This window comes from Stigmatopora nigra, chromosome 8 (assembly GCF_051989575.1).
Source record: "Stigmatopora nigra isolate UIUO_SnigA chromosome 8, RoL_Snig_1.1, whole genome shotgun sequence".
Classification (NCBI taxonomy): Eukaryota; Metazoa; Chordata; class Actinopteri; order Syngnathiformes; family Syngnathidae; genus Stigmatopora; species Stigmatopora nigra.
In genome coordinates, this window is record NC_135515.1 from 2317536 (window position 1) to 2332094 (window position 14559).

Sequence of the window (14559 nt, forward strand, 5' to 3'; positions counted from 1 at the left end):
TCTCCGTCCATCCATCCGTCTCGCTTGGAAAGCAAAGCTACCATTATGAACCAGACATCACATCAAGAAACACCCACGGAACTCAGCCAGACCATATCAAACAACAAGCCACGGTAAGGTGACGACTTTTCCTCCCTTTTTTTTTTTTTTGGTGTGCAATCCAATTCCTTCCACCACGGCGACCAATGGGCTAGCGGGGGGGCGGGGCCGCTCTTTACTCCATCCGAGAACAGCCAGCTTGAAGTTTGCTTCGCTCGCCAGTGCACGGACGCGACGCTGCGGGAGAATGGTGCACCTCGGCGGCGGGGGCTGCACCACGCCGTCTCCTCGCTTTTCAACTTAAAGTCGCTCACCCGCGCAAACTTCCAATGGCCGGAATCTCTCCCTCGTGGGGGTGCGCCGCTTTCCTGGCGCTCGTTTTCCTCGCCACAGCCGCCAGTCGGGAGGAATCTCAAAAGCGGCATGGGCTTTCCTACGCCTTGAGGTCCGAGTTGTCTGAAGACACTGTACTGGTCGCCAATAATGGACTCCGAGCCCCACTGGGACGCTCCGTTTTCGTGGATCCCGTCAACGACCTGGTGATTCAAGTCCAACCCGGGGACAAGTGTGGCGTCACCGTCTTGGACGACCGACCGTGGTCCCAAAAGCCGGGGACTTTGACCCCTAAGAAGTTCCCATGCGAGTTTGGACCTAATGATGTTAAGTACTCTCATTGGGGAGCCAGGAGTCCGGCTAGGGATCGTATCAGGTTGCAGCTAAGGTACGATACCCAAACCGATACTGTTGTTATCCCCTTCGTGGTGGAGGTCGAGGTGGTCTTCACCCAACTGGAGGTGCTGATTAAAAACATGCCGCTCACTGTGGAGAAGCTGATGGGGTTCAGTAACCCAATCGACGGGCGAATCCTGGAATTCGCCTTTGATAGACAAACACAACGATGCTCCGTCACCCCTTTGCCTGGGGACTTGCCCCGTTATGGGATTCTAACAGGCGACTCAACCACGGGAGTGTCCGACTGCGAGAATTTCCTCCAGATGAACCTCCGCTACCGGCATACGTCCAAGTCGCCTAGTCGAGATCACCTCCCAATGGTGGTGGAACTACACGATGGGGAGGGTAACCTCCTCAAGCAAGAGTACTTCCAAATACTAGTCCGGATGAAGGAAGGGGAAGAAAACACGCCACCCAAGCCGAGCTTTGTGGCTATGATGATGATGGAGGTGGATCAGTTCGTCATGACGGCGTTGACCCCCGATATGTTGGCCGCAGAGGACGCCGAGTCAGAGCCAGACCGCCTACTTTTCAACATCACCTCGCCACCGTCCTACGAAGAGGGTTACCTGGTCAGTACGGATGACCGGAACTTACCCATCGGATCTTTTTACCAAGGCGACTTACGCGACTTTAAGATCGCCTACAAGCCGCCCGCCGCCGACTCGGACGCCGAACGTATTTTCCAGTTGGAGCTGGAAGTGCTGGACACGGAGGGGGCGGCGTCGGACCCTTTCGCCTTTATGATCGTGGTTAAACCCATGAATACCTTGGCGCCCGTAGTTACCAAAAATAGCGGTCAGTTGCTCTACGAGGGACAATCGCGTCCACTGTCGAGCCAACGCAACTTGGAAATCTCCGACGAAGACAACCTGGACCATGTACGGATTTGGCCGGTGGGCGGGCCTAGACATGGCGATTTGCTTATCTTGGATTCGAACCAGAAGTTCTTCACGCCGGCCGACTTGGAGGCGGGTCGGGTGGTCTACCGGCATGACGGCAGCGACACCTACAGCGACAACGTGATTTTCCGCATGACGGACGGCGCCCACCAGGTGGAGTTCCTCTTCCCCGTCACGGTGGTCCCAACCGACGACGAGCCCCCCGTGGTCACCGCCAACACCGGCTCGGTTCTCCCGGAGAGGCGGACCGTAGCCATCTCGCCGTTGTCACTCGCCGCCGCCGATGTGGACTCGGAGGACTCTACCGTCAAGTTCGTGCTGGTCCACCCCTTCTCCGCCATTGGGGAGGTCCTATTACGCCAGGCCGAGGCCCCCGAGGACCCCTCCACCTGGAGGTTTGACACCGGCGAGCAAATGTACGAGAAGGCGGTGAGCGAGTGGCTACAGCGCGACATAACGGACGGAAAAGTCTTCTACCGGCACGTGGGTCCACACGAAGGACGCACTCTGACCGACAGGTTGACGTTCCGCGTGGAGGACGACAACGACCCCCCCAACCGCTCGGAAGAGAGCTCCTTCCTGGTGAAAATCCTCCCCGTGGATGACCTCCCGCCACAGCGCCACCCCGAGGCCACGCTGGAAATGACCGTGCACGAGTATCGGCTCACGCAACTACGCAAGAAGTGTTTACGCTACACGGACGCCGACTCGGAGGACCGCGACTTGAAGTATACGGTGACGCGGCCCCCCACGGACACAGACGACAACAACCCAGTGGTTATGGGGGCGCTGGTTCTGAGCGAGAATCCCGAAATCCAAGTCTCCGTCTTCACTCAGGCTCAGATCGACCACCATAAAATCGCCTATCGGCCCCCCGACTTGGAACTGGGCGTCACCGCCCACGTCCTGCAGTTCAACTTCACCGTGGAGGACGTCTCCGGAAATGGGAGGGACGGCGTCTTCGCCATTCTCCTCCAGCCGGTGGACAACAAGCCGCCGCGAGTCACCAACTCGGGCTTCGCCGTGCGCCAACGCGGCTCGCACGTCGTCACCAACGGCGAGCTCTACACATCCGACTCGGACACGGACCCCCGACGCATCTCCTTCGCCGTCACCCGCCCACCTTTGCACGGAAGCGTCTTGCTAGCCAACGTGGATATGACACGGGGCGACGTCTTCCACCTGGAGGACATAGACAACGGCCGGGTGTCCTACCAACACCACGGCGACCGCTCAGAGACCGACTCCTTAGAGTTGGACATCAGCGACGGCGTCCACTTGGTCCCCGTCACCGTAAAGATCAGCGTCAGGCCCTTCGTTGACGACCAATCCCCGTCCCCCGACCTCCCCTCAGGCGCCATCGGGTCATCCATGGACGTGCTGGAAAACGGGGCCACCGAAATCACCGGCGAAGTCATCCGGGGTCACGACCTCCGCTTGACCTTCCTGGTCCGAGACCCACCGTCCATGGGCGAGATCCTAGTCCGGGGGGTCCCGTCCAACGTCTTCACCAACGCCGACGTCATCAACGGCCACGTCCTCTACGCCCACACCGGCGGCGAATTAGGCTTCACCACCAAAGTGGACGTCTTCAACCTCACGGTGACGGACGCATCCGACGAGTGGACTGTGGCCGGCAACAGGATCACCGGCGTTCGAGTCCAGGTTACCATTCTACCCCTGGACAACCAGGCCCCGCAAGTCTCGGTAGGAGAGCGCTTTTCCGTCCCGGAAGGCGGGAAGGAGCCTATCCTCAGCCACCATCTCGCCGCCGAGGACGTGGACACCCCAGCGGAGGAACTCTTATGCACCATCGTGGTCCAGCCCACCTCGGGCTACGTTGAGAATGTCTCTCCGGCGCCCGGCTCGGAGAAATCCCGCTCGGGCACGGCGGTCAGCGCCTTCACCGTCAAGGACGTCCGACGCCGCCATATTTTCTACGTGCAGAGCATCCACCGCGGCGTGGAACCCGTGGAGGACCGCTTCGCCTTCCGATGCTCGGACGGCATCAACTTCTCCCAACGCTACTTCTTCCCCATCGTCATCGTACCCGCCAACGACGAAAAACCCGAAATCTACATGAGGGAGTTCGTGGTCATGGAGGGCATGAACCTAGTAGTGGACACGCCCATCCTCAACGCGGTTGACAACGACCTACCCGCCGAACGCTTGACCTTTGTGGTCAACCGTCCCCCAACACACGGCTTTCTCCTCAACCAGCTAGCCGGCGGCACTCTACCCGTCTTCAATTTCACCCTGGACCAAATCAGCGAAGCGTCCTCCATCGTTTACCAACACGACGACTCCGAGAGCACTCGGGACCACTTCGACTTGCTCCTAACCGACGGCCATTTTTCCGTAGAGGCCACGGTTGTAGTCATGGTCCTCCCCGTAGACGACGAAACCCCCAGAATGGCCATCAACCGCGGCCTGGAAATAGAAGCCGGCCAAATCAAAATCATCGACTCCGACGTCCTAACCGCCACCGACCTGGACTCGGAAGACGCCGCTTTAACCTACGTAGTCCGCCGCGCCCCCACCCAGGGCTACCTACAACACACCCCAATGGATGGGTCGCCGCAAAACGTGACAACCGGGATGAACTTCACCCAGGACGACATAGACCACGGACGAGTGTCCTACATTCACGGCGGCCTGGAGGGCGTCAACGACCTGCTAAAATTCGACGTAACAGACGGCTTCAACCCGCTAATCGACCGCTACTTCTACATCACGGTGGGCGCCATCGACGCCGTCTTCCCCCGAGTGGTAAGCAAAGGCGTGTCCTTGAAAGAAGGCGGACGCGCTACGCTAACCACGGACCTCCTCAGCACCAGCGACCGCAACAGCCCAGACGAACGCTTGGTCTTCACCATCACCCGCGCTCCAGTCCGAGGCCACCTAGAGTGCACCGACGCCCCCGGCATGCCAGTATCCTCCTTCACACAGCTCCAACTAGCGGGCAATAAGGTGTACTACATCCACACGGCGGACGACGAGATAAAAATGGACAGTTTCGAGTTCGAAGTGACGGACGGCTACAACCCGGTTTTCCGCACTTTCATCATCTCCATCGCCGACGTCGACAACAAGAAACCGGTGGTGACGGCGCACGGCCTGACGGTGATCGAGGGCGGGGCCGGGCTCATCACGCCATTCGAGTTGACGGCAGAGGACAGGGACACGCCGGATCGTCTTCTTCGTTTCTCCGTCACGCAGCCGCCGCTACACGGACGTCTTTTGTACAACTCCAGCCGAGTCGTGAACTCGTTCACCAAACAGGATTTGAACGAGAACATGATCAGTTACCGGCACGACGGCGGCGACAGCGCCCGCGACGGCTTCTCCTTCACCGTGACGGACGGCACCCACGCCGACTTCTACGTCTTCCCGGACACCGTCTACGAGACGAGGAAGCCGCAGGTGCTGAAGATCAGCGTCCTGCCCTTGGACGACGGCGTGCCCCAGATCGCCGTCAACAAGGGCGCCCCAACCTTGAGGGTCCTGGACGGAGGCCGCTTGGGTTTCACCATCACCGGCAAATCCCTGAGGGCGGAAGACCGCGACAGCGCCCGGGGCTCGGCGCTCTTCCGGATCACCGGCCCGCCAAGGCACGGCTACATGATGGACACGGGGAAAGGAAACGCCACCGTCACTGCTTTCACGCAATGTGAGTTGCGCTTTTTCCTTTTTCTCATAATGATTTGACTTTCTTTTTTAGCTCATTAGTACAGATTCACGTGGATTCACATTTTGAAATTGACACCTATAAGCTAACTTTTGCCTAATAGCCCTATGCTAAATTTCCTACCCACTTTCACCTACCGTATATACATGCATGTACATCTGTGTATGTATATAGACATATACAAATACATAGACACACTTATACTTATACACTTAAACAAATACTTACACATATACTTACACATATACTTACACATATACTTACACATATACTTACACATATACTTACACATATACTTACATATATACTTACACATATACTTACATATATACTTACACATATACTTACACATATACTTACACATATACTTACACATATACTTACACATATACTTATACATATACTTATACATATACTTATACTTATACCTATACATAAACATAGACATACATATACTTATACATACACTTATACTTATACATAGACATACATATACTTATACACACACTTATACATATACTTACACTTATACTAATACATATATATATTTCAGCAACACGCTTATTTATATATGTATTCATGTTTTTATTTATTAACCTACTTATTTATGTCTAAAATGTCTTTTGCTGTGTCTGTATTCTCACCCTCTTGCTACTGTGTCAACAACATTTTCCAAATACAGGATGAATAAAGTTATCCAATCCAAAACGCCGTTAATGGCATCCAAGTACCTCCTAAATGCCATTGACGTCCGATCCATTTTGACCCGGCCAGATTGAAACAAAATAAACCCATTTGACAACGGACCCCCTTTTTCCAGTTGCAGAAGATTTTGTTATTTTGTTTTTTTGGTCCCCCAAGAAGCCAGCCCATTAGAAGCCATGAAATATGCCAGCTCGGCGCCTGGGGCGTTTGCGTTGGCCCATTGCGCAGGAGAATTTCAAAGAGAGCTTAATGGATGACACTTACGGAGAAAGCAGCCAAGGTGATTTGTGTGCTGCCACGCCGGAGACGAATTTCCGCGCCGGCAGACGGCAACATCGCAAGCCGTCACCGTAAATAATCGGCGAACGTTTGGGAGGTCGTGCCGCCCAATTTTTTGCAAACGCCGCCTTTTGTTCTTCCCAGCGAGGCCTTTTCAATATTTCACGAGTACACAGACGCAAACACTAAATAAAGATACCGTGTTGCTGTCAGGTTTTTTGGTTTTTTTTTTAAACGCAAAGACGAGTTTCTAAGCATCGATCTTTTGTAAAGCTCGGCCATCAAATATTAAAGGCGGCGACCACGTGTCAACCTCTGATGGGGACACTGAGAGTCGAGCCAAAATGGAGAGAGTAATCTATTTTTGATAGGATTTAAAGGTCGAGTGTGCCAACGGCTCTTTTCACGTCACTTTTTTTTAAAAAGTAGATAGCGAATCGGTGCCTGGACGGACGTTTGGTGGTCCGGATGTTTGGTCGCCTGGACGTTTGGTCGCCTGGACGTTTGGTCGCCCAGACGTTTGGTCACCCGGACTTTTAGTCGCTCAGACATTTGGTCGTCCTGACTTTTGGTCGCCCGGACGTTTGGTGGCCCAGACGTTTGGTCCCCCGGACGTTTGGTGGCCCGGACGTTTGGTGGCCCGGACGTTTGGTGGCCCGGACGTTTGGTCGCCCGAACGTTTGGTCGCCCGGACGTTTGGTGGCCCGGACGTTTGGTCGCCAGACGTTTGGTGGCCCGGACATTTGGTCGCCAGTCAAATGGTGACTGTTGAAAACAGCTCTCAACTAGAGTTTAATTAATAAATGGAGAATTGAATAATAAATAACAATTTGGACAAAATGACTAATAGAAGGATATAGTAAGGAAGTACAATCTGACAATTTGAAATACATTTTTTTTTTAGATTCAATTGCTTATTAATTGATATTTTAGGAGTGCAATTGGAAATGAAAGCCTGGAATAAATAGAAGATTTTTGAGTAGCGGGATATGCTGTTTATCATGCCGGTATTTTGCAAGTGAAGCACTTTTCTTTGCTGCCATGTTAGCCCGCCCGTCTTTATTCTTTGCACGTTTAGCATTTCATTAGACTTCAAGAGCTGAAACAAAAAGTGATTGATAGTCTTACAAGCGTCTCTTTGCTTTTTTCCAGCGGACATCGACGACATGAAAATTTGTTACGTGCTGAACCAGGGCAGCAACGCCGTCAATGACATCTTCCATTTTTCCATCGAAGACAGCGGTAAGTCTGATTTTTTTCCATATGTCGGAAATATAGAAAAAGTAGGCAAATGTTGACGTACGTGTTTTTGTGTTCTCGCCGGACGTTTGGTCGCCCTGACGTTTGGTCGCCCGGACATTTGGTCGCCCAGACGTTTGACAACATGACAATTTACTGTCCGGGCGACCAACCATCGGAACGGTAGTGTTTTTAAAAGTACTACAAATTGCTTCAATACTTCAGCACTTTTACCTCAAAATACGCCGTTGTCAATCACTGACTCGTACGCTTAATAAAATACCTGAAAAAAACAATATTCAAATGAAAAAATACAATATGGAAATTGGAATCCGCCTGACTAAAAACATGCAAATTGGGAGGCGGATAAATTGTAGCCCCAAGTACCGCCTCCTAAGTCCAAAAACAATCAAATGACAAAACGCCAATTGACGTATCGGTCTCCTCCCGGCGTGACATTAGCACTCGCTCGACTTGTGTCCGCCACCGCCGTCGCCGCCAGATTAAAACGTAACCGAGCCCGTCCTCGCGCAGGTGTAAAGCTACGCTTCATCATGTTTTTTAATTAAGCGCAAACGTGGGCCAAGCGCGAGGGGGAGGGGCTTTACATTAAGTTATCTTCCCCGCTCAGTACGGTAGCGCGGGGAAATAAGCATCAGTCCGCTATAACATCCATTTTTAATAACCTTCGGCATCGACATCCCCGTTTGCATGAATTGAGCCAACAATTAGCCAAAAAAGAAGAAGAACTAGGGGGATGGCGGTGATTAGCGGAAGCGCCGTGTCCTCCGTTGGACCGGCTCCAATGCGGGCCCCCCGGTTCCCATGTATCCCCCCCAAATGGGGGCCCGTTTTGAACAAAGTTGGACAGAATTCAAGATTGAATTGTGCCCTCGTCACGTTTGCTTGGCTGCCTCTCTCGGAGTTGGAAACCCCCCAAAATGCACCCCCCCAATTTGACACAATTTTGTCCAGAGGGAAAAATAGGAAAGCGTAAAGTATATTTGCGATCAGGGGCGGAACTAATCTGTACGGGGCCAAGGTGCAATGAGTGTCAACGGGCCCCCCCCTTAGGTTTTTGAGTGCCCCTCTTTCTAAAGCGTGGACCCCCTGTGGGGTGGGGCTTGCGTGCTATTTTAACCCTGAGACACAATGATTTCCCTTCTCGTCATCACGCAATTGTCCTTTGGACTAGCCACGCCCCCTTTTACACCCTAAAAACCGGGCCCCCCATCACAAAGCCCCTCATTTCCGCCCCCCATAGATAACAAGCCTTTTGAATCTCGAGTTTTAAGAAGCGTTAATATATTAAAAAGTACTTTTAATGGTAGAATTCCGATTAATGTTTGTAGCAAACCACTAATATATATACATAATATATACATAATATATACATAGATTTTTAAAGTCACTTTACATCATTTAAAATAACTTTAGCACTTTTTTCTGTTTGTAATCGTGATTGTATATTTAATGTATCATTTCAAATGTATACAATGATAGTAAAAGCTTATTTTATTCAACTAAAATAAATAAAAATAGGGTAAAATAGTTACTAATTGTTTTAGTAATATTTATTGCTCGTCTAGATGGCTTTTCAAATCATAAAAATATATGTATATTTATATATCATTTCAAATAAATACTATGATAGTAAAAGCTAATTTTATACCATTAAAATGAATAAAAATAGGTTAAAATAGTTATTAGCCATCTTTATTTTTTACACATCTAGATGGGTTGCTGCACTATTTCTTTTCAAATCATTATTTATTAACCATCATCACATAAGGATACATTTCTGTAGTATGAACTCAGTTTTCCGCTATTCCGACTCCAGTTTCCATTATTTCCTTTCTTTTTCTTTTTATATAAAAAGACCTTATTTTCTGTCCGCTTTGGGCACAATAAAGCTCGAAAAAGCAAGTTATTTTGTGACCACTTCCAAGATGACTTTGCTCAAAGCGTCCCAATCAGCTTTATTGGCCGCAGATAAGTCGTCCCTCCGGTTTCAGCCGTCCACTCGGACGTTAACGCTGACTCCGCTGCGGCTTATGAGGCCGTCAAGAAAACCTTTTTTTTTTTTCTTTCCCCTTAATAAGATTTACTTTTGCTGGGTGGCTGCCTCCAGTATTTCTGTCGCTTTCCCGACACCCCCGCGCGCACTCCCCTCGGCAATATATCTCCGAGCCAAATGCCTTTTTATGTCACGGCTGTAACCAAGCGTGTGTCGCGCTAGCTAATTGCTACGTACGTAAAAATAAAAAACGTTTGTTCATCCGACCCTCCCATACAAAATGAATTGGACCTCTATAGCCATCAGAAGTCCACTTTTTGGGTTCATAATCAAATGTTTTGGGCTCACATGAGATGGTGTTGGCATTCAAATAATCCCCTGTTATTAAAAAAAGGCACTTTGAAGTTTCCCTTTTGACTAAATAAACCCAATGTGGGCCCTCAAAGGGGGGGGGCGGGGTTGTGTCATTTTAAAAGAGCAAATTCTGTCATTTTTGTTTTTTTAGTACATTTTGGCAGCCCTTTGTATGGGGTGGAGGGGGTCATTTAGTGCGCTAGTTTTTAGTTTTTATTTGATTTTTTGAGTTTTTGATAGACAGGTATGCATGAGAGTATTAAGCATGTGTCAAAGTGGCGGCCCGGGGGCCAAATTTGGCCCGTCGCATCATTTTTTGCGGCCCGGGAATGTCAATTATGAGTGCCGACTTTCTGTTTTAGGATCAAATTCAAATGAATAGTATAGATTTATATCAAATTTCCTGATTTTTCCACTTTTAAATTAATAATTGTCATTTTTTAATCATTTTTCTGTGTTTTTAGTTCAAAAACCATTTTGTAAAATCTAAAAATATACATAAAAAAGCTAAAATAAAAAATGTTTTAGATCTATAAAAAAACTGAATATTCAGGGCTTTTAATCCACTTCTTTTAATCCATTTATATTAAAAAAATCTAAATATTATATCTAAAATAGTCCAGAGTATAAAGGAATAAATCTGTCACCCTATTCACTAAATATGAGTTAAAAAACTGATTTAGCATTTTGCAAATACTACTTTTTAACCACATTTCCACCCTTCCATAAAAACAATGAAAAAAATGGAACTCCTGCTGTGCAAATTTGATCTGGACGCAAATTCTTGTAACACCTTACGGCACACTTAAAGCCCCTCTCGTCCGACCCCCCTCGCCACAACCCCCTTCTTCCTCAGGCTCCGGGGGGGATTATCTTCCTCCGCTTAGCGTGCCGGAGCACAGCGGCATTATGGGTGGGCTGGAATTTACATGTATTGGCGTCAACCCTCCGAGACTTTCTGGCACTTTTCTTTGTGTTTTTTTTTCCGGTACGCCGCTATTATTCATCAAATCGTCTCCTTATCTGACATTCGTCCGTCCGTCCTTGGCGCCGATGATAGGAATTAGACCGGCGGATAAAAATGGTTTTATTTTACCACTTTGCTCGGAAAACAACCGGCGGATGATTATACGTTTTTGAGCCTCTGAGTGACCGCTGCTTCACTTTAAACGAAAGAAAGGATTACTAACTCGTTAATTTGCGAGGACAGAGAGATCGGTCGCTAAATTGAACTATTTTTAAGCTCCCTGGGAGGTCTCAAGCTCTAGCTTGCTTTGTTTTTGTATTAGTGATTACCTTCGTTTGGGTCATGGGGTGCTGGAGTACACCAGTTAGTCCCAGTAAGTCAAGCGAGTTTATAAATACAGGAATTCCTTCGTTTTCCCAACTGCTTATCCTAAGGGGTGGGCAAACTTTTGGGCCAGGGCGGGGGCCATATTGACTTTAAAAATGTGACAGATGGGCCGGGTCAGCACAAGATAGGATACACATAAAAAAGTGCATCCGTTAACAGTACATATGAAACATAAACAGAAAAAAAGGACGATTAAGTATTAACATACTCATCACTCATCATTAAAGTAAAAAGTATAAAGTACAAAGTCAAGTATAAAGGAATGTACAATAATAACAAAAAAAATACATTATTTGGACAACGTCGGTGGGCCAGATTAGAACGCCTCGGGGCCAGATGTGGCCCGCAGGCCGTAGTTTGCACATTGCTACTCTAAGTGAACAGGTAGTTCTCTCGAAATGGCATAAAAATCTATTAATTATCCTCACAAAGGTCACAAGGGGTGCTGGAGTCTATCCCAGCTTGACTATCATTTCCAACCAATCATTTCTAAGCAAAATTTAAAAAATTAAATTTAAATTTTTTTAAATTAAATTAAAATTACACACCAAATTAGAGTACCAGAGTACCCGAAAAAAAACACTCAGAAAGCCAATAAAGACCTAGTCGGCATTGAACCCTCGATCCCAGAACTGCGAGTCGCTAACAAATCGTCCACTCAACCACCGTGTCGCCCTATATATATATAATATATATTTTTAGGATAGACAACCCACTTATTTCGAACCCATCTCCAACTCTGTTTTAAAAATCGACACGTTTAAATCTGGTTTAAACTGGTTTAAATCCCGCCTCCTAATTATAGTTAACGTGGTGTAAAAAGAGCAGATATCTGCGATTTTCCAACGATTTCCACACACCTGGCAGGCAAAAGCTCATTTATCATACGAGTGCCTTTTATTAAAGAAGAAGCCGGTTGCGGCTCGTCAGCTCATTCATTTTTACGGCGCCACCGAGAACGCGGCCGGCCGTCTCGCCGTGAAAAACGAACGGACGCCGGCCGTCATCGGGCCCAGATAAAGACAAATCCCGCGCCTCAATTTACGAGCCCCGACGCCAAAGAAGCACGTCGGGTAAATAAGCGAGCCGCCCTTTTTTTTTTTACGGCACAATCAACCATGAAGTATTTTTATTCCGACTCTATTATACGTTTCAATTTCACGTTATGGCGGACGTCCGTTCTTTTTACGTCGGCTTTTTTCCCCGACCATTCGCGTTCGTTTGTTTTATACAACCTGCCGTCGAAGAATATGTTTTTTACAAGTACTACTCGAGTAGCGCTTTCCCCTGGTGTGGTTTTTCATGGCTGCCAAAGAAGAAGCGCCGCCATTAAAGTGACTTACGATCTTTTAAAAGAAAGGTTACGTCTTTTATATTCGGCAAAAAAGTCCAACGGGGCAATTAGGCGTACAGAGTTCAACTACCGTCGTCAATTATCGTACGTGGCGTTTGACTTTTTGGATTTATATCATGGATTAACCTATGAGCTGGTGTTGTGGTGGTCTGGGTTCGATTCCTGCTTTGTTATAAAACCAAATAATCAGTTTTTTGCTTATTGTTAGTCATTTAGCTTTCTAATTTTTACATTTCATTAAGTATTATTGGATTAAAAAACTGCCTGGCGACTAATTCAGCTAGATCAGGGGTGGGCAAACTTTTGGGCCCGGGCGGGGGCCACATTGATTTTAAAAATGTGACAGATGGGCGGGGTCAGCACAAGATACGATACATATAAAAAAGTGCATCCGTTAACAGTACATATGAAATCTAAACAGAATAAAAGGACGCAAGTATTAACATACTCATCACTCATCATTAAAGTGAAAAGTAGAAAGTACAAAGTATAGTAAAGAGGAATGTATTTAAAAAATATTAAAATGTCATTTAAAGAAAGAAAACAGAAGGCCCATAATCTGCCCCCACCCCCCAAACCATTCTCAGACCGGCTCATCCTTCCTGGCCAAAGCGGGCATTCAAGCCCGGGCTCGTTCCCCGGATGACGAGCCCGGGGACGTTCGCCAGTGCGGAACGGAAGTTCCTCTATAGCCCCGCCCACTTCGGGAGAAGAAAATTCCTTTGCATTGCCAGAAAAACTCAAACAGGGGGGGATAGGAAGACTTGTGGGTGGGCTTTGCTTTTAGGATTTTGCACTCCTGTTGGCCAGACTTGGACAAACTACGGCCCGCGGGCCACATTAATTCGGCCCAGTGGCAGTAGCTCTGTCCACTCTTATTTGTTTTTCGTTTTTTACAGCCCTTCTATCTTTTTTAAATTACATTTTAATATTTCTTAATACATTCCTTTTTACTTGACATTGTACTTTATACTTTTTACTTTAATGATAAGTGATGAGTATGTTAATACTTTAGTCCTTTTTTCCAGTTTATGTTTCATATGTACTGTTAACGGATGCACTTTTTTATATGTATCCTATCTTGTAAAAAAAAAAAATCTAAAATTTGCGGCGTTAGATTCCAGCCAATGACTTCAATGTGACATTTGATCATCTGCTCTTTTAATCATATACTTGTGTTAAGGAAGGCAGCGGCGGCCTCGTTAGCATGCCGACGTCCGGCCTCCAAAGACGCCAAGTCGTCATCGGAACGTCTCGGAGGATTTTGCGCATGGCGATGTTCATTTGTTCATTTGTACAGCTCGTTCCGACTTCTCGTCTTTGACAACAACAAAAAAAATATCACACCTCCTAAGGGAATATTAATTAGCGTCTCGGCGAGGACTGCCATTTCCCACAGAAAAAAAAAGCGGCGAGGAATCAGAGCGCGTCTTCGCCGTCTTCGCCGAGATCTCATTTGAAGGCGTTTCTCTTTTGTGGAGTTAGTCGCTTTGTTACAAATACGCATATGGCTTATATGTGAGAAAATACAGTCGATCCCCAAAACCAGAAAAATAAAATCTGTACCGCACATCCTCTCAAGGTTCGCTGGGGTGCTGGAGACCATCCCAGCTAAGTACAGCCACCATGCGGAGTAGCTTAACCCATGTCAAGCGGCGCTTCCCTCTGATTGGCTCCTTCCACTCTGTAACCACGTGGGATTCAGGCATCGTGTATGGCGAATGGTGTCAAAGTGGCGGCCCGGGGGCCAAATCTGGCCCGCCGCGTCATTTCGTGTGACCCGGAAAAGTAAATCATGAGTGCCGACTTTCTGTTTTAGAATCAAATTAAAATGAAAAGTATAGATGTATATTACATTTCCTCATTTCCCCCTTTTAAATCAATAATTGTCATTTT

General features: G+C 47.9%; 1 protein-coding gene across 1 annotated transcript in view; it reads left to right on the plus strand.

Annotated features, from left to right (window-relative positions):
- The first annotated feature begins 225 nt into the window (after nt 1–225).
- Nucleotides 226–14559, plus strand: part of LOC144200904 (FRAS1-related extracellular matrix protein 2-like) — a 52621-nt gene continuing 38287 nt past the window's right edge. Inside the window, exons 1-2 of the mRNA XM_077723284.1 lie at nt 226–5343; nt 7498–7587. Of these exons, the coding sequence (XP_077579410.1) occupies nt 369–5343; nt 7498–7587 (5065 nt within the window). The 5' untranslated portion in view covers nt 226–368. The remainder of the gene's footprint in view (nt 5344–7497; nt 7588–14559) is intronic.